The 23,715-nt window shown below is 53.5% G+C and overlaps 1 protein-coding gene across 1 annotated transcript in view; it reads right to left on the reverse strand.

Moving 5' to 3' along the window:
* The window catches only part of LMO1 (LIM domain only 1), a 36,478-nt gene extending 14,160 nt beyond the window's left edge, over positions 1–22,318 (reverse strand). The window contains exon 1 of the mRNA XM_065882069.1: positions 21,770–22,318. Coding sequence (XP_065738141.1) covers positions 21,770–21,794 — 25 coding nt within the window. The 5' untranslated portion in view covers positions 21,795–22,318. The remainder of the gene's footprint in view (positions 1–21,769) is intronic.
* Between the last annotated feature and the right edge of the window lie 1,397 nt (positions 22,319–23,715).

The raw sequence follows: 23,715 nt of genomic DNA on the forward strand, positions 1-23,715 counted from the left end.
GCCAGAATCCAGAGTTCCGTTTCTCACCCAGAACACACCCCGTGGCCTCCCTGAACAGCCCAGGTGAAGAAGGTTTGCTGGGGCAGCATCTGTGCAGCCTGGACACAGGTGATGCTAGGGCGGGACTCCGGGGGGCAAGCTTAGAGCAGGGCCCGGACTAAGACCGGGAGGAATGACAGGCAGTGCACTGTCTCCAGGCTCTGGTGGGTCACAGGCTATTCTTCTCACCTGTTGTTCCTTCAGAAGCTACTGCCGCTGTAGGATCTTGAAAGGGCTTCTGGCAGGGCCAGAAGGGGGACACAGACCTTCCGGTCTAAGGACAAAGACAGCACAGGGGCTGGGAGGGGAGCAGGAAGGCCATGTAGAGGCAGAGCAGAGATGTTTGCATTGCAGCCTTGACAGAGATGAAGAAGCCTCACTGGGGAGAGCTGAGCTGTGAGGGGAGAGCTGGTGGCTCCAGACCCAGAGCCACAAGAGTCAGGGAGCCTCAGTCAACAGCCAGGGGCTCTGTGTGAATGAGGGGAGAGGGGAGGGTGTGGGGGGAGCTGGAGGGGGGCCCAGCTGAAGGTAAGAAATTTAAAGGGGGTCCAGCAAACGCTTGCTGTCTCTGAAGTGCCAAGTTCCTCCTGGTCTCCACAGATCACCACAGTAGAGGCCGACGGAAAGCACTGTCCAGTCCCATCCCCAGACAACTGTGGCGTTTGACCACATGACAACACCTCGCACCGAATGCCTACTACGGGCCAAGTGCTTTATATTCGTTAATATAAAGCATTTCTCATCATGACCCTGAGGTCAGGGAAATCACACAACGGGCCCAGGGGCATCCTGTGAGTGGCCAAGCAGGGCTTTGGACGGAGGCTGCTGGCCAGGAAATGCCCCACTCCCTTCCTGCTCTCTCTCGAGGTAGCATCGTGTCATTTTTTTTCCTAAGCAATGGGGTAAGTGAACTTCTTCTTGGACCCGAACTGGGCCCTGCCAGAGGAAGGCAGCTCTGAAACACACCTTACAGGGACACATCAGGGAAGGATGGGCCTCTGGTCCCCAGTATCCCCCCAGAGGACCCTTTTCCTATGCAGCAGTCCGAAGCAGCAGGCATTTCTGCAGCAGGTTCTAGCAGAGACAGACATCCTGAGGAATGGTGGGTCCAGATGCCTAAGCCCGCGGGGACCTTCCAGTGTGGAGAGGTGGAGGGGCTGAGGAGTTTCCACGCGTACCTCACGGGTCTTCCTTGCTGAGGGAAGCCGAACGCAGCACAGCCTGCTGTTGGGCAACGGCTTTAGGGGACCCAGTCGATAACTTGAAGGGGACCTGGACAATGTACCGGGAGACACGGGAGCAGCTGCAAACAGAATCTGAGGGGCGATTTGAAACATCAGAAGCTGCATGTGCTCTTTGGAGTTTGTCACAGGGAATGACGCCTACGTTAACTGCATAGTTATCTGCAACGTGTGCTCCTCCGGCACGGGTGTAGGCCTTCTCTTCTCATCCCCAGGTTGTCTCTGTAAAGCCCCAGACACATCTGGAAGGCAACAGATCCACAACAGGACTCTAGATCTCCTCCCCCGAAACCTGTACCCTTACCCAGGCTTCCCCTCACAGTCCTGACACCATCCTCCAGCCGGGTGCTCAGGCCAGAAACTCAGAGTCATCTTCAGATCTTCCATCATCCTCATCCCCTCTTCCCTGCTTGGTCCCCACCCCGTCCCACCTGCTTCTCTCCGTTTCCAGAGCCACCACTATCTCTCACTGCACTATCAGCTAGGCACCCCACCAGCTTCTTGTTTAGTATCTACAATCCAGCTTCAAACAGCAGCTGGAGAAATCTTTCAAAACAAAGTAGGTCAGGTCACTGCTCAGCTTGAAACCCTTCCTTAACTTCCAGTGGGCTGGGAATATCATCCACACTCTTCATCAAGCCCAGGATATCCTTATGTGGTCTGGCCTCTGCGCCTCCACCCGCAATGTGCTTCAGCTACACTCCAGACCTCCCTTCTGCCTCAGGGCCTTTGCACCTGCTGTTTCCCTCTCCCCAGAACACCCTTCCTTGTCTCTTCGTGTGCCTGGCTCCTTCTCATTTGGGGGCTTCAGCTTAAATACCATCTCGGAGAGGCCAGCCTTGATCTCTTTATTTCCTTATTTAAACGACTCCCTGGTCATCTCCTTCTCAGTTTTTTACCACAATCTGTAACTGTTTTACTTTTTTGTGATTTTACCTAAGAAAATGTTTAAGAATTTTATTATAAGAAGGTAAGCCCCATGAAGGCCTATTTTGGGGGCTCTGTCTTGTTCACCACTGTGTCCCCAGGGTTGAACCCCATAGCGGTCACTTTTTAACCAGTTTTTAAATCAGTTCAGTTAATGAATGAAGAGACTGAACGGAATGTATCCACATATTACTGGCAAGAGCCCGCTGGGAAGAGTGGGCTGATGCAGATAGGCAGGCTCCCCAGAGATGGGACCCTTAATCTGGCTTGGTGCTGCCCCGTGCCGCACACCTGTAGCTATGCAGCTCTAAGAAACAAATGCAGATTCAACTGTGGCAGTGCCTAGGTCCCGCCTGCCACTATCTGGAATTTGAATCGGTCCACCCCAGGGCTCCAGCCAAGAAATGACTGCTTCTGTGCAAATATAAACCCTCTACTCCTTAGATAAAGGGAGGAATCCTGTCCTTCAGCCCTGCAGACCCATAAGGAATGAAGCCCCCCTCAGTGCCTCTCGTCATGCGTAAATACTACATCCCAACTCTCGGGTTGCCGTGGAGGCCTGGAGCTCAGGCATCTGTGTAACCTTGGCAGTTCAGTCTTTCCCTTTGTACCTGTGGCCAGGGCACCACTCCTCCCTGGCATAGACCTAGCCCCTGCAACTCTCCACTTGAGGGTCCTTTTGGCTTAACGATGTAACCCACTCCCCGCCTAGTCTGAGCCTCTGAGGACCAGTAGGAGGAAAAAGCCCCTGACGTTTGCTACAGAAAATCCCCAGGTCCCAAGTCTTTCTCTATCTGTAGCCTCCTCCAAGCCCCATCCCATCCTGGGCTGTTGGAGCCAGCCCCCAGAGCCCTTGACAGGATGCTGCTTGGAGCTGCACAGCTATGGGAACTAGCGGGAAGCGTCTGGAAGCTGCATTCCCCAGACAGCAACTCAACTGCTCCCTGGGCACCCGGAAAGCCCACGTCACCCATCTAATGAAACATGGCTCCCAAGGGGCCTGCAGTCTCCACAGAGGAGGAGGGCACCGACTCTCAGACGAGTCTCAACTTCACGGCAACAGAGACGCGAGCACCAATGCGCTGAACCAGAAAACGAGAGTCTGGCAGGAGCTGCAGACACACCATGAGCGCCAGGGGATCGGAGATTAGGGCCCTTCAAAATCAATTTTGAATTCAAACTTTTAAATGTGTTCTCTAGACACAAGGAGGGGACCCTCCAGGCAGGCTTGGTCTAGCCAGCTGCTGGGTCCTGCTTGCTTCTCAAAGCAGCCAGGGCCCATCTGCTAGCCACTGGGCTGCGTGAGGGAGGGGAGGATGAGGGAGCTGGGAGAAAGACCCCGGGAGCCGCAGGGACAGGAGCGCCTCCGGCTCTTGTGGACCCAGCACGACCTTGGGGTACTTGCCTGAGGTGCCGTCCTGGGGCTTCCTGTTGAGGCCTTGGGGGCTGCTCCCCCTTGCTTTGCAGACCCGGATGAAAAGAGCCGAAGGCAAGGCCCACGTGAGCTAGATCCCCATGCACCCCCAACCTGGCTGAGGAGGCTCATGGGGCCCCAGTGGATGAAGCTGTTAAGAACATGAGCTTCGGAGTCAGACAGGTAGGGATTTGTATCCTAGAGCAGCCATGGGCTCCTAGGGAGAAGGTATTGGTTCAGAAGTGAATTTCCCTTCGAGAAACCTGGTGGGAGAAAGCCTGCTGGGAGGGTCTTGGAGTGCAGGCCCTGGGAAGTGAGAGTGGTCTGAAGCCCCCAGTGCAAAGGGAGAGAAAGCATCACAGGGGCGCCAGGCTGCTGGGAAGGCTGTGTGAGCTGAGGCATGGTATCTGTAGCCAGGGAGCTGACAGTCATGCTGCCTGTCACCTGTCAGACCATGTATGGCACACTCAGCACCAGCCCGGCCCTGCCCTGTGAGGTGGATGGGGACACATGGGGCAGCGGGCCTCAGCAGGAAGCTGAGCAGAACAGACTGCTCCAGCCAAACCTAGGAGGAGGTCCCAGGGCCCGCAGGAGGAGGGCCCTGGGACGCCTGCAGGTGGAGGATGCTCCCAGCAGCCGCTGTTCCTGCCGGGGTTCCTGCTCAGCCGCGTTGGTTCCCCTAAGCGCACGATCAGCCTACCGCTGATGCCTTCCCACCTCCCGGGTGGGGAAGCTGGTCCACGACAAGCCTGTATGACCTCAATGACTCACAGCCCCTGCCCCTCGGTTCTCCAAACCCGAGGCTAAACCCCCAACTGTAAGCCACACTCCCGAGACAAACACGATCGACTGTGAACCACTCTTCCTCTGAGAGGCACCAGGAACGTAGCCAAGGCCTTGGGCCTGCAGAGACCTCAAGGGGCCCCTTCTGGAATGAGCAGCCCTGGGAAAGAGCTGGGGTCACCAGACCACTTATGGGCGAGGAGGCGGGGACTCCCCAACCCCTCCCACCCCCCCGGCTCTGTAAGGAAATTACAACACGGGCCTGGGTAATGCTCTTTTAGTTACAGCGTAAACTGCGGCAATAAAGCGTACCTGGGGAATGTTTAGAGGAAGCACTAATGATTTCTTCCCCAGTGGTTAATAAATTCACTTCCAGATCAATTTGTTCGCGATAGAGCCCGGAGAGCGGAACCTGCGTGGCGGGCACAGCCGACTGTGTCTTTTTCAGTATAAATGATTTATCACGATGATTAGCGGTACATAAACAATTTAAAATACAACGCTAATTAGTTTGGGGAAGAAAGGAGGGGAAAAGCCACCCTGCCTCTCTCCCCATTATGTTCTACTTCCCTAAGTGTGTACTTTTTAATTAAATCCAAATGTCACAATAAATTTAAAGTGTTTTCTTACCATTTGGGTTAACTTAGGCAGTCAGGCAAGCCCCCCTCTCAGGCAGCTGTGGGCTAGGCTGGGGGTGAGGACTGCTGGTGCCAGCAGGGCCTGTCTACAAGCTCTCCTGGAGAGGGGAGGTTTTTGTGAGACCCCTGGAAACCCCTCCTGGTTTCTGGCAGCCCCAGGCTGGAGAACACTGGCACAGCCAACTATCTCTCACCTTCCCTCCCTCACACCGGCTCTGACCAGCCCAGAATCCAGCCGCTTCTCCTCAAAGGTCCCGCGGCACTCTGCAACCTCTTCCAGCCCTCCTCGGGTGTTCTATAACCTAACACATTCTCCCTGCCCGGCAGCGTGCTTGGCATTTCCTATACAACATCTTACCATGTTTCCCTTCCAGTGCTTTGAGTAATAATTACTGTTTCAATTTTGTGGATGGGGGAAAATTGAGGCTCAGGGAGGTGGAGCAACTTATCCAAAGTCACACAGGTAAAAGGGGACTTTTGCAAAGTCCTGATTCCTAGAGCACCATTCTGCCTCAGAGCCCACACCTTGCCACGTCTGGGTCCTGACTTCCCAGCACCCAGGATGGAGAATAGAACGTGATGGTTGCTCAGACAGGGATCTCCCTTGCACAATGCCCTGCTTTGCCCAGAGACACAGGTGAGACAGGAGTTCAGGCCAGGGACCTGAACTCTGATGAGTCCGGGTTCAAGTTCAGGTTCTGCCATTAACCCACAACGTAAACTCAGTCAAGTTCTTTAGCCTCTCTGAGCTTCAGCTTCCCCATCAGCAAAACTCGAGTAATAATACCCAAGTTGTGGGGCCAAAGAAGCAAAGCAGCTAAAACAAGCGGAGGGCTTTGCAATCCTTGACACGCTACGTAAGTAGTAATTACTAACAAAAGCCCCTGAGGCGAGCAGGGATCCATAAGAATCCCATTTCACTGATCAGAAAGCTGAAGCCAGCAGGGGAAAGGACTTACCCAAGGTTCCACTGACCCTTAGGAGCCCGGGGGACCAGGCTGCAGGCAACCTCCTTTCCCAAAGCTCAGACAGCCAAGGATGGTTTCTCTCCTAAACACTCTTGTACTGTTTATTTAAAGTGGAAAAACAAATATCCCTAAACATAGAATTACCATATGACTCAGCAATTCCACTCCTAAATATATACCCAAGAAAAATGAAAACATATGTCCACACAAAAACTTGTATATGAATGTTCACAGCAGCGTTATTCACAATAGCTGAAAAGGAGAAACAACTCAAATGCCCATAAACAGATGAATGAGAAAAATGCAGTATATACATACGATGGAATATTATTGGGAAATGAAAAGAAGTACTGAGACATGCCACGACATGGATGAACCTTGGAAACATTATGCTAGGGCGAAAGTCAGCCACAAAGACCACATCGTGTGTGATTCCATTTATATGACATATCCAGAGAGACAGAAAGTAAGTTAGTGGTTGCCAGGGAGGAGGGGAATGGGGAGTGATTGCTAATGAATATGGAGTCCCTTTTTAGGGTGACGAAAATGTTCTTGAATTAGATAATGGTCACACAACTCTAAATATACTAAAAACCACTGAAATGCACATTTTTAAAAGGTTCATTTGGTGGCATGCAAATTATTTTCAATAAAGTTGTTATAGAGAAAGGCAAAACAAACAAACAACAAAACAAATACTCCTTTGAGAACAGGAGAAACCAGTTCATAAAAAATTAAGTCCTGGGGTCAGGAGAGGGGTCCTGGGAGGTCCAGCAGCCAGCCCTCAGAGAGGCCGGGCCCTGGTCACCCTACCTCACCCCGGCTACTCCATAGGGAAGGGCTCCAGAGCACCCCCTTGCTTCCCTCCCCAGTCCCTCCCATCCAGAAATCTGACTGTGCCCACTCTTCCAGCCCTGTTCCTAGGCAACTCAGACCCTACTGGATCCATCACTCTTCTCTGACCCATTTGCTTCCACTACTACACTCGTGTTGTGTCTTCCTAGATCTCTGTTGAAATTTCTGCATCCTCCGAGGCCTATGCCCCACCTGCAAACTGGGCACCCTCTTGGGGAGGGTCCCTGTTTTAGACCCCAAGCTTGTCCTACATTGGGTACCACAAGTTACGGTACATGCAGTATGAATAGGATCAGAGTGAGGTCCTCCAGGCCCCCAGCCAAGGTTCCGTAAAGAGTGCTATCCTCTCCCAGGGCCTGAGAGCCCCGCCCAAGACAGGGTGTGCAAGCTCAGATCCAGGCCACGTAGGCCAGGAACGAAGGCAACAGGGCTGCCTTTGGGTCAAATGAAAACTGCTGGAGGGAGAGAGTTCAGTGCCCAGGCTAGGGCAGCACCCATTGTGGCTAATCTGAGAGGGTGACTCAAGATGAAGCATGTAGCCGGCAGAGGGAGTCAGGCCTACGCTGTGGCAGGGTGCACCCAGCTGCCCCTGAATCTGGGGTCTGGACTTGCCGTTTCCCTGCCCCAAGAGAAATCTTGGGGTTTCTCTCCTCTTGAGGGAAAGAATCCAAAGCCTACACCCTGGAAGGGAAAGCAGAGCACCTGGGAACGTGGGCCATGGGGAGAAGAGTGTGGCCAGTGTGGAATGGGCTGGGTGGCTCTTTAGGCCCTGGGCAGCCAGGCAGGAGCAGTGCTGTACAAAGATGCCCCGAGGGACAGTTCACTGCAGAGGCAGGGCCTTAGACTCAGCTCCCCGCGGAAGTGCTCTTAGACACAGGTTCTGCTCTTCTCGGGCCAGTCCTACTCACATATATAATCAGGGGGAGGACTGTATTAGACACAGATAAGGGTAGGGAGACTTAGCTCTTTCCCAGAATCAGGAGCTTTCGTGGAAGCCAGTCTGAGAAAGAAAACCGGCCCGGAGCTGGGAAGGCCACGAAACATTTCACAGACAGATCACATGAGATCACAGGAGTTCGGAAGTGGGTAGCTGGGCAGGTCTGGACTTGCCGTTTCCCTGCCCCGGTGTGCTCCCGCCTGCCTCAGGCCTACAGGCTTTGGCTCACTCCTTTGGAGTCTGGAAAGCCAGGATCTTGGTCCAGTCGCAGGGCAGCCACAGAAGAGGACGTGTAGGGGCCGCGGAAGCCTCCGGCCAAAGCTGGGCAGGGCCAGCAGGGGCCTCCGGGACAAGAGTGGGTGAGGACAGGCTTGCAGTCAGAGTCCGCCATCCCTGGGGCTCAACTCCAGAAACTCAGGCCCTGCTGCTGGTAGCTGAGACTCTCTAGCCAAGATCTTGCCCACCAGGAGACCTCAGAGGAGCCCGCCACATTCCCAAGGCCACAGCTCTAGTCATGCCCTCCACCATTTCTTTCCCGGACTTCAACTGCCTCCTCTCTGACCATCTGGACCACCATCTGCATCCCCCCGCCGCTGCCCCAGGCCCAGACTGCAAGCTTGGAAGGAAGGAAACTGCTGGAAGGAGCGGGGGTGGGGGGCAGTCTGAGGCTGGAGGTCACACTACAGTGGTCACACTATAAAGCTCCAAAGGAAGAACACTTCCCTTCTACATCATGGCTGTTTTTTATTTTTATTTTCTGCCCCTAGTTTTATCCCCTCCAATTATTCTCCACAGAGTAGATGGAGTATAATAATATATTTGGTCTTTGTTCCAGGTTCCTGGCACAGAGCTCCTAAAAACCTCGGAATTTCCTGAGTGATAGGAGTATCTTTTGTTATTCATAAGGAGTCCCTTTTGAGCACCTCTGAGTTTATGCTAATGAGGTGACTTAGGGTGAGGGCCCTAGGTAGCCTCAGGATGGGGCTGGTCGCCAGAAAGACCAGATGATTAGAGGGATAGAACTTCCTGCCTCACCCGCTCACTTCCAGGAAAGGCTGGGGAGTGGCCAGTGAAGAAGTTCTATACAAGATTTGATAAGGTCTGGGTTGGTGAACATGTCCACATGTACCCCAACTCCACAGGGACAGACGCTGCTGCTGTGCTCGGGACCCTTCCAGACCTCACCCCAGGTACCTCTTCCTCTACCTGTTCATCTGTATCCTTTATCATTTCCTTAAACAGGTAAAAGTAAGGCAATGTTTCCCTGAGCTTTGTGAGCCATTCTAGGAAACTATCTCACCTGAGGAGGGGGTGAACCCCGATTTACAGTGTGTTGGTCAGAAGTACAGGTGACAACCTGGACTTGCGCATGGCCTCTGAAGTGGAAGCAGTCTGGTGGGACTGAGCCCTTAACCTGTCATCCCTAGGTAGATGGTGTCAGAACTGAGTTAAATTTGTAGGACACTCAGTAGGTGACCATTGAGAATTGGAGAATAGCTTGGTGGTGTCGAAAAACATTCCAGAGTAGCCCAAATGATCTTAATAAAATGGAAATGTGCCCTCTCTCTGGGTTAAAGGAACTCTTATGATTCTCTCTGCTCTCCTCCCACCCTCCTTCACCTGTTAACTCATTCACTCACAGGTCACTCAACAAATATTTACTAAATATCTACTAGGGGCTAGCCCCTAACACCTTTATGTTAATAAGAATTATATCAACATTGATGATTTTTCATCAAGAAAGTAGCTCTTAGGGAGCTTCATTAAGTCAGTCCAATGCCTTGATCAACTTTCTATTCACTAGAGTTAAACCATTTCTTCCTCTTTCTCCATTTTCATTTTATTGAAATTATTTTCATTGGGATAAATTATTTTTAAATTTTTAAGTGACTATTTGGTTTATGATCAGCTTTGGGCTCAAATCAAATCTTACAAATTAGAACTTCCACTGTTGCTGAGACTTCTTTTGTAGTAATTATTTCTACCAGAAAATATTTCCTCAGCCAACTCCGGCAGATAAATTTTATCAGGAAGATTTGATTCCTCTGTCAATCTTTAGTCAATAACATATTTTGCCAGGTGCAGTCTTAGCTGTTGCCAGTTTTGCTCTGCGTTCATGATTTCAACCAACTTCAGTTTTTTCCTGGATCATTTTGTCCCTTTACATTTTCAGTAATACTAGTGAGATGTTATTTTCGTTACATAAGGCATATTTTAGCACCGCTCTGATAAAGCATTCTGAGAATCAAAGAGTAGCGTGAACACACCCTCGGGGCAAAAAGGCAGGTCAAAACATCACACTCTGTACTTGGACTGAGTACCGGGTCAGGACCTGGTGCCCGAGGTAGCCCTGCCCACCGCCCTCTGCTCCTCCGGAGCCCTAGCCCCTGCCAAGATGCCTGGCAGTTGGGAAACAGCTTCTGGCTGGGGTGAGAGCAGCCACCTGCAAGAGACAGCCTCTGACTGCCAAGCAAAGAGATGGGGTTCAGCCCTGACGTCCCACCCCAGGTTGCATGCAGCCTCTGCTGGGCCCCAGACTTTTCTACTCAGGAAGTACCTCAGCTGAGATTTCAGCTGAGTATCTCAACGTCAGCTGAGAGAGGAAATAGATGCTTCTTGGTGCCTCAGTCCCCCCACCCCCAACCCATCGATAAAAGGAGATAATTGACCAGGGTCCTCTCAGGTCCGAGGCTGTGACTCGCTCACTGGCCTCCAGGCTTTGGGCCTATTCCAAGGGTCCCCTCTGCCTCCCAGTTGAGGCTCTGCCTGGGAACAGCCAGGGATGGGACCGTCCACCTGGATTCAAATATGGCAAGACCAAGTATGGAGGGCAGGAGGCCACAAATGCTCTCACCTGGGATCTCTACTTCTCCTGACCCCAGGAGACCAAAGAAAGACACAGAAACGTCAACGGGGTGGGTTCTTTCTCCCGGCCTTGGCCTCACCCCACCCGTTCCCCACCCGTGGTCACGTCTCCATGCACGGTACCACTAGGCATCAAGCAGCCAGCGACCCTTGAAACGTCAGTGGGAAAACGTAAACCCAGAGAGGAAAAGAGGCCTGGCCAGGGACGTACTGGGACATTCCCAAGGAACGTGAGTTGGTGGCAGAGCCAGGCTGAGCATGCGTGAGTTCTGGTCCCAGCCCAAAGGAGAGCCTCCTTCAGCCCCGCTCCCATGTGAGGAACTGCTGAAGTGGCCTCTGCCCAGGCCACCTCAAAGATGCCGTCTCCACCCGGCCCGGCAACAGCCAGCGAGGGGTTGAGGCCCCCAGTCCAACAGCTGTGGGGAGGCTGGCTCAGGAAGGAAGCACCCTCACCTCCTCGGAGTCAGAGGAGAGGCCCTGGAGTAATGGAGGGCCGCTTTGCAAGCTTGCCCTCTCTGGGCATAACCTACTCCTCTGCAAAATGGGGCTAGTGTTTGATCTCCAGCCTCCCAAAGATGCTGTGAAGATGAAACGAAAGCCTTTGAGACATCTGTGGCCTTCCCTGGGGTGAGGTGATGTAGGAAACAGAGGTACCAGGCCTCCCGATACCTTGGACACCTTGGGGCCTAAGATGCTGTTCCAGAGGCTGACCTCTCACAGTATGCCAGTTCCTAAAATGGCCCTAATGATCCTCTGTTACACAGGGTCTTCATACCCTGTGTAGCTCCCCTCCCCGCCCCCACACACTTCCTTGAGTATGAGCTGGGCCTAGAGACTTGCTCCCAAGGAAGAAAATACAGCAAAACTGATGGAATGTCACATCTGTGATTACATGTGTCACATCTTATAAAAGACTGTGACTTCCTGCTTGCTAGCAGACACTCTCTCTTGATGGCTTTAGGAAGCAAGCTGCCCTAATGGGGAAGCCCACGAGGTATGGAACCGAGGGCGGCCTCTGATCAGCCGTCAGTGAGGAACAGAGGCCCTCAGTGCAGCAGCCCATGAGGAACGGAATCCCACCAGCAACCACGTGAGTGAGCTTGAAAGCTCACTCCCCTGGATGAACCTTCAGATGAGATCACAGCCCCAGCCAGTGCGTTGATCATCGTCTGTGAGAGACCCTGAGCAGAGGACCCAGCTAAGCTGTACCTGGACTCCTGACCCACAGATGCTGTGAGATTAAAAAATGGGTGTTGCTTTAAGCTGCTAACTTGTGAAATAATTCGTTACACAGCAAGAGATAACTAATACACCACCACACCGGCATACACACACAAGACAGTAGGGACCTTTCTTCAGGCCAGAGAGACAGAGCTTGTGGACAGATCTCTGCCCTACAACCCCTGCTGCTGTGAGCTTCCTTCTGGAGCCCCATCCTTGCTGTGTAGTGTTGTAAGGAGAGGACAGAGGACAGCAGACTCCCTGCTCTCCACTGGGCAGACCAGGAAAGTGGGTGGAGCTGACCCACTTCCTCGCGGAGCCATCACCCTGGGTCCTCTCCAAAGAACAGTCCTGCCAGAGCTCTGAACCCCAGGCATGTCTGGAGCAGAGTAAACGTTCCAAAGCACACCCACATCCGCTTTCTCCCTTGCTCCTCCTAAAACCCTAGGAAGGGTAGGGAGACCGCACCAACCATCTCTAAGACCAACAGGAGATGTGCTGGGTGAAGGCTCAACAGACCTAAAAGGTGTTCGTGATCATACCCATCTTACCAGTAAGAATTACTATTCAGTTTACTATCTAGAATTATTCAGTGGCCGAGGCGGGATTTGAACCCAGGCTGTCTGACTCAAAGCCCGAGCCAGTTCCACTTGTTTTACAAATGGGAAAACTGAGAAACAGAGAGTTTAAGAATTCATGATGGCACCCACAGGCAGCCCCCCCACCCCAGCCCCAAATCCTTCCTGGACAATCTGTCACCAAGGGATCAGGAATTGGAGTTTTTTTTTTGTTTTTTTTTTGTTTCTTTTTTTTGTGGTACGCGGGCCTCTCACCGTTGTGGCCCCTCCCGTTGCGGAGCACAGGCTCCGGACGCGCAGGCCCAGCGGCCATGGCTCACGGGCACAGCCGCTCCGCGACATGTGGGATCTTCCCGGACCGGGGCACGAACCCGTGTCCCCCGCATCGGCAGGCGGACTCCCAACCACTGCGCCACCAGGGAAGCCCAGGAATTGGAGTTTTTAAAGATTCAGGGGAGACGAAAGACAGGATGGAGCGGGTGCTCGTGGGAGCCATCGGAGCCCAGACCAGAGCTGCTCCCACTTACCCGAGAAGAACCGGCCTCCCTCCCCTTCTCTATCAAGTCATTGTGCCAACCAGCAAAGTTGAATTATTAAAACTCCCTTCTGGGGTACCACATGGATTTTTTTCCACTGAGACTCAGAGCAGAGGGGTGGCCGCTCCTACCACACAATATTAAAATGTCAGGGAGTTTAAGGCTTGCGTTGGTTGAGTCATAAGTTATCAGCACCCAGTGAGGGCCGACAGAATGCCTCCCTTAAATTATTAAGCAGAAAGCGTCAGACTGTAATATTTTGCTAAACCAAAGTACAGACACAAAGATGTCATTTCAATATTTGAAACCAGCAAGTTTAATTTAAAATAAGAGCAAACCAATAAGCTCAGAACATAGCGGCGTATGAGAGGAAAATTATACTGAGAGAGGAAAAAAAGTGGAAGGACTTAAGAAATTTATAAAAGTAATCTCCAAGTGGAAATTAGAAATCAAGGCCTAGAAACAGAATAACACAAAAGAAATATTACTGTCCACTTTCTAAATCAATATAACACTGCTCCACGCTGGAATTACCATGGTAACTCAAGTAAAAAGAATCAAGCAATTCTTATTATTTCAAAATAAAATCACAGCCTGAAGCCTGGGTTTTATTACAACCACTGATAGATCGCTGGCTTGTATTTATCTGAAATATTGCTTTTCAATCAGCTGGTTTATGAATGTACATGGGCCTCTCACCAGCCCACCTACTGCCCTGCTTTGAGGCAAGGGGCTAACCAATGAATAGATTCTCGCCTGGCTTCATCTGCATGTATGTCCAGGTTTCAATCAGCTCTGGGAACCACGGAGCTTCACGCCCCTTCTAACCGATGGGTGGCTTTGCAGGACAGAGGAAAAGCCAGAGAAGGCAGCGGGGACTGACCTCACTGTGGTCCCCCTCCAGGCTCGCCCATGGAGGAATGGGCCAGGGCTCTGATGTCAGTCCCCAACGAGTGCGCCAACAGCAAGCCTCCCTCACCCCCACCCCAAGTCATCCTCTTGCTGGCTCCACCCCTCTCCCATGAGCTCTCCCTACCCCGAGTGTCCTTCTCCCCCATCCCCAAGCCTGCCAGCCACAACGGGGGAGCTGGGAGCCAGCAGGGCACAGAGGAGAGCAGATGGCCTGGGTTCCCAGCCCAGCCCTGGACTTGCGAGTTGTGAGACCTGCACACGGCACCACATCTCTACCTCTTCCCCTATCCACTCCCTTTGCAATGTGACTTTTCACCTCCTTCCTTCAAGGACAGAATCTGTTTCCCCATCCCTTGAACTTGGGCTGGGCTTGTGATTTATTTTGGCCAACAGAATGTAAAGTGACAACATCCCAGAGCCAAGCCTAGGTCTCAAGAAGACTTGCGTCCATTCTCTCTCCTGGACCTGCCTCCAGCCTGAGAACAATCTGGAAGAGCCTGCTGGATGATGAGGGACATAGTCTCGTTACCCCCAGCATCCAGTTTGATCAGCCATCTCCCAGGTATGAGTGAGTCTAGCCGAGACCCGAAAAACTACTTAGCCGAGCCCAGCCTGCATCACCGACCCACAGGTTCGAAAGCCGAATAGACGCTTGTTGTTTTGAGCCTCTGAGTTTTGGGGTGGTTGGTTATGTAGCAATAACTAACTGACACAAATGCACAGTACAATGCTCACTCTTAACTAAGGGTTCACTGAAACAAGACCTGTTGTGTAAAGACTGAGAGGCCGAAGCCAAAGAGATCATCCTGTAGCTGTGTAGAGAGCACTGTCACTTCACATGGGCACGAGGCTTCCAGGTCTATCAAGTGTGTACATGGACATTAGGTGTCAGTTAGGTGTTGCTCCCACCGTAGAGATGTGAAAACTGAGGCTCAGGAAGTTGTCTGAAGTCACACAGCAGTCAGCTGGGACTAGAAGCCAGGTCTCCTGACTCATGCTAGCAGGCTACACCTGAGGACAGTAGGCCATTCAAGAAAGCCCACTTAGGAAGGGGCAGGAGGTAGAGCTAGGGGCCCAATCTGACCCAGTAGGCCTGCCGTCTGGGGCATCTGCCTCGGCTACCTGGACCAGCCTGCTTACTCTTCTCTATCATCTGCTTTTAATCTGCCCCCAGTTATGTCAGCCACTGTAGGCTCCTGCCTGAGCCAGAACACAAAATAAACATACTCCAACCACTGAGAGATGAGCTTGTTACGAGTTTGGGTGGATGTGACTCTGAGCAGGACCTGGAATGGTCTGTAAGAGGCTTTGACCTACAGGAGTCTGTAGGCTCCTACGAGGCCAACCAAAGGGGAGAGGATGTGAGCAAGGGTATAGAGGCAAACGCCAGGTCTGCACGGGACACAAAACCAGAGCGGACATATTAGACCTGCCCAGCTCAGTGTGGCAGCAGGTCTCAGGCAGAATGCCAGCGTAGCAGAGGCTGGGTCCTCTGAAAGGAGGTAGGTGGGATGGGAGAAGGGTGGTGGCAGAACAGAAAGAGCTGGGTCCAGCGTCCCAGATGAACGCAATCCAGTGGTGTGCCGACAGATAGCTCCTGACTGATTCTCTGGGGAAAAAACCCTTGATTTGTAGCGTTTGCCAGTTTCTGTGGTGTTCATACTTCCACCATGGCTGATGTCAAGCTACCCATGTGATATCACTGAACTCAGAGCTGGGAAGAGGTGTGCAAAATCAGCTCTTGCCAGCCAGTGCAAGTTGACTCCCCTGGTGTAGTCCTATCTTGAGTACAGACCTACCAGGAAAACTCACTCTAGCAGCACCACGAAAAGTTCAGCCTGAGGGGGGAAGGATGCCCTGTGTGCCTCAATGTCTTTCAACTCCAGGTAGGGCAGGCAGGCAGCAAGGGCTACAGGCCACATGCACCTCTGGGGCTTCTCCAGTCCGTGAAGGCTCAGGCCACGTTAGCAACCATCAACACCCGCCAGGAGGACCTACATCTGAGGATGGAACCATGAGCCCTGGGCTGTCAGTAGGGCCGGGAGTAGGATGCCCAGACACATGGCCTTGGCCCAACAGACATTTTTCCTCATCGGAGATTTCTACCATTCAGCCTTATCACGTTTTGGGTACAGGCAGAGGGCACGGAAGCCGGGCATGGAACACTGAAAGATGCAGAAGCTCTGGGCTCTAACTCCCTACATAACCCTGGGCAACTCTCTTGCCCACTTTGAGCCTCAACCATGCCATATAAATGGAAGGGCTTGCAAAGAGTGATTTTAGAGCCTTCTTCCCATGGTGCTACCCTCCTTGGAAATCTGGACAGTGGTGAGTAGTGAGTCTACCCTGCTTCCTGGACAGTGGTGACTGATGGCCATTACGGATAAACTAGAAGAAGGAGGGTTAGGACCCAGGGCCTGGCAGTGAGCAAGGCACTGAACTGGGCACAGGACAATTTCAGATCACCCTGTGGCTGTGTCGAGAGCACTGCCACTTCACACACGCACGAGGCTTCCTGGTTTATCAAGGGTGTACATGGACATCATCTCATTTAATCCTGATAACAGTCATGCCGGTTAGACGTGGTCGTTCTCACTGTAGAGATGAGAAGGCATAGAGGCAAAGCAATCTCAGCACTGGGTGGGCACAGGACACAGAACTACAGCGGACGTGCGGGACCTGCCCAGTTTAGCACTACAGTAGCTAAACCAGTCCCAGTCCCATGGTACTTGCCACACTGGGGTACCCAGGACCTTTTTTCTACTTTGTTCCCTAACTCCTTCCAAACTTCCTAATGTGTCTGATTGGGGTTCCTGGGAGGCCCTCTGGCCCCTGGAGGTGGACCCCAACTACAGCTTTGGCCTCCTGGCTACATGCGGGCAGCTCTGCCCTGTGTCGATGCAGCTCTGGAGGGGGCCTGCATCTGCTGAGAACCCCAGCCTGGCTTGGGCCACTCCCCCATCAGCCTCTCCATCTCTGCCTTCTGCTCAGAAGGCCCAGCCAGGACTACTTCCCAGGTCCAGCAGCCTTGCTTGCCCCAGCAGCGCAGCTGCACTGAGGCTAAACCTCATGTCTCCTTCGGCCACAGAAGGTCGGCCGCCAATGCTTGCTGGCAATCATCCATCTGTTCCATGGGGGAGAGACCAAAATAGACCTCCCCTTGGTCCTACTCTCAGATAGGGCCCGCTGAGTGGTTCCTTAAATGGAAGTGGGTGGGGCAGCTGCCCCATCTGACTCTGGGACCTGGAGTTGGGTAGGAAATCAATTCTCAGGAGGGATGAGAGGCAGGCCCCGGCTCTAGGAAAATGAACATTTCCATGTGCTAAAAGCATCATTGTGGGACGAGAGAGAGAGAGAGAGAGAGAGAGAGAGAGAGAGAGAGAGAGATAGAGAGAGAGAGGCAGCTCCTATGGCCACAGAGGCCAAGTGAGTGGCCAGGCCAGCACTGAGCCCTGGCACGCAAAGGGTGAAGCTTTTAGGCGAGCAGCGGCCAGTGATCTCAGCTTCCCCCAGTCCTAATGCTCCCAAAAGGCTCTCTCCCACTCCCTGTAATTGGGCATCAGTAGTTAATGCAGTATTGACTGCATTACACGCTCCCGTGCCTCCCCTTGCTAATGCCAATTGCATCACCTTGTACAGTCACTGGCTCGCTTAGCCAATAGCCGTTAAAAGCAATCCAAATCATGAATCATATGGGAAACTTTTAGCAAGACACTGCCATCCGAGGAGACAATTTACAGTTGAGTTAATCTGGGTACATTAGCGAGACACGGATTCTGGACGACAGACCAATTTATGTTGTTTCCCTGTCCCCCCCCCCCCCCTTAGTGCTCTGTGTGGGCAGATGAATGGAAGAGCAGGGAACAGACAGAAGCACCTGCTTTTTTACCCCAGGCTCTGGGAGCGGGCTGGGGAGACCCATCTTTACAGGCTCCCTGCCTGGCTGAGTTGAGGCAGGAAGGGGACATGGCTGTACGCGCTGCTCAGGTTTTGTGATGCCTTGCTTCCCTGTAGTGAGGAGGTGGCTGCAGCCTGGGCTGGCCTGGTAGGTGCAGATGGAGACCTTCCTCTTCTAGGCATACAGTGGGTGCCAGGCCTGGTCCCTACCCTGCCAACCTCACAAGGCCTTTACCAGCCCTCAGCAGGCAGCAGTGTCCACAGGGCTCTGCCGTCCTGCTGATGGGCTGGGATCTGTAGTGTGGACTGCATCACGGCCCACTCCCTGCCTTCCCCCCAGGGCTGTGGAGGGGTCCTGGCCACAGGAGAGGCCGCCAGTACCCTCTGTGGCCCAGAGCATGACGGGATATTCTGGGAGGTCCCGCTGGTCAGTACCCAAGCACAGCTGAGAGCCTGCCCTCGTGGATCAACGGAGTCAGCTGTGGACGCTGCACTCACAGTAGTCGCTAACAACTGGAGGTGCACTGTCTGGTCCTCCTCAGCCCAGCTCCAATATCTTTAGGTGTTTTTAACTTATTAAAAATGCCCTAGGAATTAGGTCTGATGTTTAGTTCCACAGCCTGCCTGCTGCTTCCTGTGGTCACCCCAGCCCTCCTGCTGGGCCTCTGCAGAGGCCGCTTACACCCGGACCTATCCTTCTGCAGCATGCACCTGGGGACACCCCTTGGGGGTGCCCTTGGCATCCTCCCCTGTCCCTCACAACCCAAGGCTCTCACAGTTCTTGGGGCTGCTCAGACGCCTTTTCTCCTACAGCGTGAGGGCTAATTTGACTCTCAGGACTCAGGGCTGTAACTCCCCTTGCTCCCCTGGGGCTGCAAACCTCCCCGGAGAGCCCACAGCCTGGTGCCAGCCCAAGAGCAGGTGCCGGGGGAAGAAGGGCTGTTTCTCCACAAAAGTTGGAGCTGGGCTTCTGTTGCTGACAGGCAGGCCCGACGGCGCGTAGAAAGGCAGGACCCTGAGTTCCAGTAAAGTGGAGCTGCCTAGGCCAAGAGCAAGCATCCAAATGAAAGCAATTAATCTCAAAATCTGAAGTTTAACCGTTTGCAAAACAGATCTCTCCTCTCTGTGGTGGCCCTTCACTGCTCGACCTAATGGATTACTTTATTAATAATGTACTGTGCTTAAAAGCAAAAAAAAAAAAAAGAAAAAATTTTTTCTGACGATTCAATACTTCAGAAAGTCTCTTAAACCCGTTGCTACGGCAAAGCGATTGATATTTTATTATCTTTCAGAAGTGCAACATGAAAGCCCTGCAGCCCAGCAGAGCAAGAGCTTTGGTCCTCAGCAGCTGGCGGACCTGACTTCAACCAGAGGAGCCCCGGCCGCTTCCGACAAGATGCTGTCAGGTGGAGAAAAGGCATTGGGGGTGGTTAATAGGAGCCTGAGTTCACGCCGCAGCCAGACAAAGGGTGCAGTCCGCAGCCCTGAGGAACACACCCCTTGGGGGCCCTGGGGACCAGTGCTGACTCCCAGCCCAGACGGCCACCTGCGGGGAAGGCATAAGTGCAAGGAAGGATTTAAGCAGCAGGTGTGGGGGGAGGGTGAGTACATCCAGAGCCTTTCTCCCTCCCCCCAACTGAAGGTACCACCTTCAAGGTTTCCTGGAACCGGGAGATGCTAGACTCCAATGGGGAGTGGAGGGTGGATTTTATGAGCAGAAAGGTTGCTTTTGGAAGACAGCTCTAGGCTGAGCGGGACAAGGATCAAATGGCTCCTCAGGACCTAAGCCAGCCTTCTTCCTTGTGCTGTGATGTGTCCCAGAGCTCAGTGGCATCAACAGTACAGAGCACCATATGGTTTAGACTGGACAGGGTGGGGGACTTGTGGGGCAGCGCGAGCTCTCCTCCATAGGTCTGGTGAAGACCAGGGAAAATACATATGCCCAGGATGTAGGCAGGAGATGGGCTAAAATGACCTCCAGAGAGCCATTCCGATTCAGGGCTCATCTGGAAACCTTTAGTATCACAAAGCCCGGGGCACTCTGGGTGCCTGCACAGAGTGCAAGAGCCGAGCTGGTGGTGGTGGTGGCGTCGTCTTATTGGCGGGAGACCAGTCTCCCTGCCTGAGGCCGCCCACGTATGGGGCCTGGGTCTTCTGGGTTTCTGGCTTGGGCCTGGGGAGCCAAGCATGCTAGGCAATCTCTGCTAAAGACATACCCTGATTTCCACGTGCTCCCCACGGTGGGAGTGCCTCCAAACGCCAAGGAAGGACCCTCTGCCCTGGCTCCTCATTCTACCAAGAGGGAAAGTGAAGAGATGGGCATGACTGGTCCGAGATTACACAGGGAGTTAGTGGAGAAAGGAGCTAAATCAAGGTCTCCTCCATCCTTATCTGACCTGACCCCAGACCCCTTCTTCTCTCTTTCAATCTGTACACAACTGCACCAGCCCAGCCCTCTGATGGCCCACATGGGGCTCCAGGGGAGGGGGTCCATGAAGAGAGAAAAGCATAAGGAGATGAACGTCACACCCCAGCCAGACCCTGGACAATGGATCCTTTTGGCCAGACCATTTAGTTCCCCCGACCTCTCTTTCCACACTCACACTGAGAAATGGCCTTGCGGGCCACAGGGCTCCCGCACATGCCACCCCCAGGCCAGATATTTTAAATGTCCCTCCCTGCTGGAGGTCTCAGAAGGTGGGAGGGGAGGCTAGGGGCATCAGCACATGGTGGCAGCAAAGTGAACATCCTGTGTGACCTTAAGTCACTTAACTTCAGATTTTCACCAAGTGACCATGTCAGTAACACCACTGACCTGGAGAGTAAGAGGGCACAGACCGCTACTACTCACTAGCGGAGGTCAGAAGATGTCACTCTAAGAGGATTTCCACCGACTCACAGAAAACCCACCTTCTCAGTTCCCTACCAGTAGAACCCAGGTGATGGCGTGGGTGCTAACAATTACATTCACATCTCCCTCCCGACAACACTAACAAACTTAACAAACCAGGTAACCCTCACCTACAGGGCAGGAGGGCCTGGGACAGCCCGGGGATGGCCACTCTTGACCCTGAGGGCTGCCCTTGGGTCACAGGGCACCCCTGGTTTTACCCTCAAGGGGACTGGGTTCTCCAACCCCTCCTGCACATACCAGGACAATTACTGCATGGCACTCCCAGTCAGGAAGGCTTTGGGGTGTGTGGGACCACCATGGGTCCCTCTGTTCTGACCTCTCGGGCGCAGCGAGGCTCTTGACCAGGGCAAGTCCATGCCGCTCCTGCACTCGTGCTACTGGCCAGGAGCAGGACACTTTCTTCCTCTGGGCCAAACTCTTGCCTCCGATTTCAAGAGACAGTGAGAATCACACTGGAAGACAGTGGGAATCACAGGAGGCAACGCTTTTTCTCACCAAGCTTTCGGGCAGATGTCTCCCCGAGGGTCCGGCCGGCCTTTCCCCTCGCCTGCCGGGCACCCGGCGGCCACCGTCTTTCCGCGCGCCCGCTCGCCGCAAGCTCTGGAGTCCGATTTCCCGAAGCCACTGATTTGCTCGGCGCTCAGCGCCTCTCGGGTTACGCGGGCGGCGCGAGGCTGATGGCTGCGGTGAGAGGAGCAGCCGCAAAGACGAAAACGCTCTACGTGAACCACTGCTGCGCCGAGATCGGAGGGCAGCCGGAGCCTCCACGCGGTCCCGCAGAGCATCACACGGCCGGCGCACTGCTCGCCCTCCCGCGGTTCGGTACGGCCTGTCCCGGCCCCGGGGCCCCCTCATCTCCCCACGCCAGTCCCACTCGGTCCTCCCCCCGCCCCAGGCTCCAGCCCCAGCGCCCTGTGGACCGCCCGCCCGGCAAGCCCGGCACAGCCCGGTGTGTGCGCACCGGCGTCCTGGCGTGTGTGTTCCCGCGCGCCGCGGCGGGGGGCGCGGGTGTGCGGGGAGTCGGGACCCCCGCCCGCCACCTACCGTCCTCCTTGTCCAGCACCATCATTTCGGGCGCTCCGTGTCCAGCCGCAGCTCGGCTCGGCCGGGAGAAGGGCGCCGGCTCCGGGCGCGCTTCGGCGGGGCGGCCGGTCCTCGGGCAGCGAGCGGGCTCTAATTACCCGCTTGCCCGGCTCTTAACCTAGATTGCACTCAGCTAGAATTACATTCAGGAGTGAAGCACTTCGCAGACACAAAAGCAGTCTCACCTACTTTTGTGCCTCAGAATTGCAAGGAACTATGAACTGCAATTTAGAGAGAGAAGGAGAGGGAGAGAGAAGGGGGAAGAGAGGATCAGAGCCGTTTCTTTGATTCTCACCTTCTAAATGGCTCAATTTGCCCAGTATAATCTGTCTTAATGTAATTGCATTTGATAGCTCATAACCCTGGCTCTGGCAACGACACAGCTTTCAGCCTCATAAAGTGTTTTCCCCTCGGATTTAATCTGAATCTCAATCTAAAATTATATTCAAAGAGATGGGGGAATCTCGGCGGCCGTCTCCCGCTGCCTTTCTCCCTCAATGTATGAGGTTTGCACTCCTGCTACTGAATAAATGCACACATTTCCCGAGGCCCCCCTCCCTCTCGGGTTAATGGGGAGTGGAGACGCGCGTCTGCCCGGCTCCGCAGCGCCGCCTGGAGGCCTGTCGGCCCCAACTCGGCGTGTGGCTCTGCTCAGGACCCAGGATCCTCATTCCCAGTAACTGCCTGGTGGACCACACCTGTCTGTCACTCCCAGCCCCTCAGCCTTGATTTTGCCCCCCTCCCACGGGGCAATGTTTCTCTGACCTCGTGCCCTCCCTTCCTACTTCCTCTTCCCGAGGTTTCTGGTTGCTCCCTGGATTGTTTGGCAAAATTAACCCTCTGCAGGGCACAAATTTTCCCACTGTGTGTCTTACAGCACCACCTTTACCCCAGAAGCCCCTCCCAAGAGCATCCTGATTTCATAGAGAACGGGATCCTGTCTCAAATTCTCTCTGAGCAAGCACAGCATGGCCTTAAAGGTTTTTTTTTTCATTCCACAACTATTTATTGAGCATATACTATGCACCAAGCACTATTTTAAGGCCCTGGGGATACAGCAGTGAAAACAAAGATTCCTGCTATTGCAGAGTTGACAATTCTTGCTCTGTAACTCAGGAGGCAGGAAGGGAGACAGTGTTCATCTCCTCTCCCTCTGAACCCTGCTTCTCTCCCAGAGCCCTGGGTCTGGTGCCCAGACTGCCTACTCCAGGAAGGCCACCCTTCAATATCAAGAGCATTATTTCCTTGACAGTACAGAGTTCCAGGATGACGTGAAAATCTTAATGGCTTTTCTCCAGACAGATGTGTCAGAGGCTCATCCCCGCAGTCACTTCTGAGGACTAGACCCAGGCAAGGAGAAGGAAGCTGGAGTCCCTGGAGGGGCAAAGGGCCACCAGTTGAGACTTCATCCCATCTCTGCCTATTACCAACAGTGGACCTTAGCAAGTCATTCTCTCTCCCCAGGCCTCAGTTTCCCCGTTTGTGAAGTGGGAGACCTGCTCTGCTATCTCCAAGGTTGCTGCGGGGATCAGGGGAGATAATGCACGTGAATGTGCTTTGTGAACTGTGGCACCCCAGACAATGGAAGGGGACGTAGTGGGTACAAAGGAGACTTGGAGGCCAGGTCATGCCCCGTAAGCCCTGGGAGGCCCCAGTGCAGGGTGCTTGACTGGGGAGGGGGAGGGGGGGAGTGGTGCTGCAGTCTATGGTCCTCTATCGTAGGCAGCAAAGTCAAGCTTTGAGAAAACAGAAGAGAGGCTGCTTCTAATGAGCTGCTTCCTCCGCAGCTGAGAGTTTCGCTCTCCCCTTCATCCTGAATACTTAATCCTAACAGTCCTTGAGTATATTTGACGTTAAATGTATCATTTTGCTCAGACTCACCATCCCTCAGGACTGCGAGCTTGATC

Source organism: Phocoena phocoena, chromosome 8 (genome assembly GCF_963924675.1).
Source record: "Phocoena phocoena chromosome 8, mPhoPho1.1, whole genome shotgun sequence".
Lineage (NCBI taxonomy): Eukaryota > Metazoa > Chordata > Mammalia > Artiodactyla > Phocoenidae > Phocoena > Phocoena phocoena.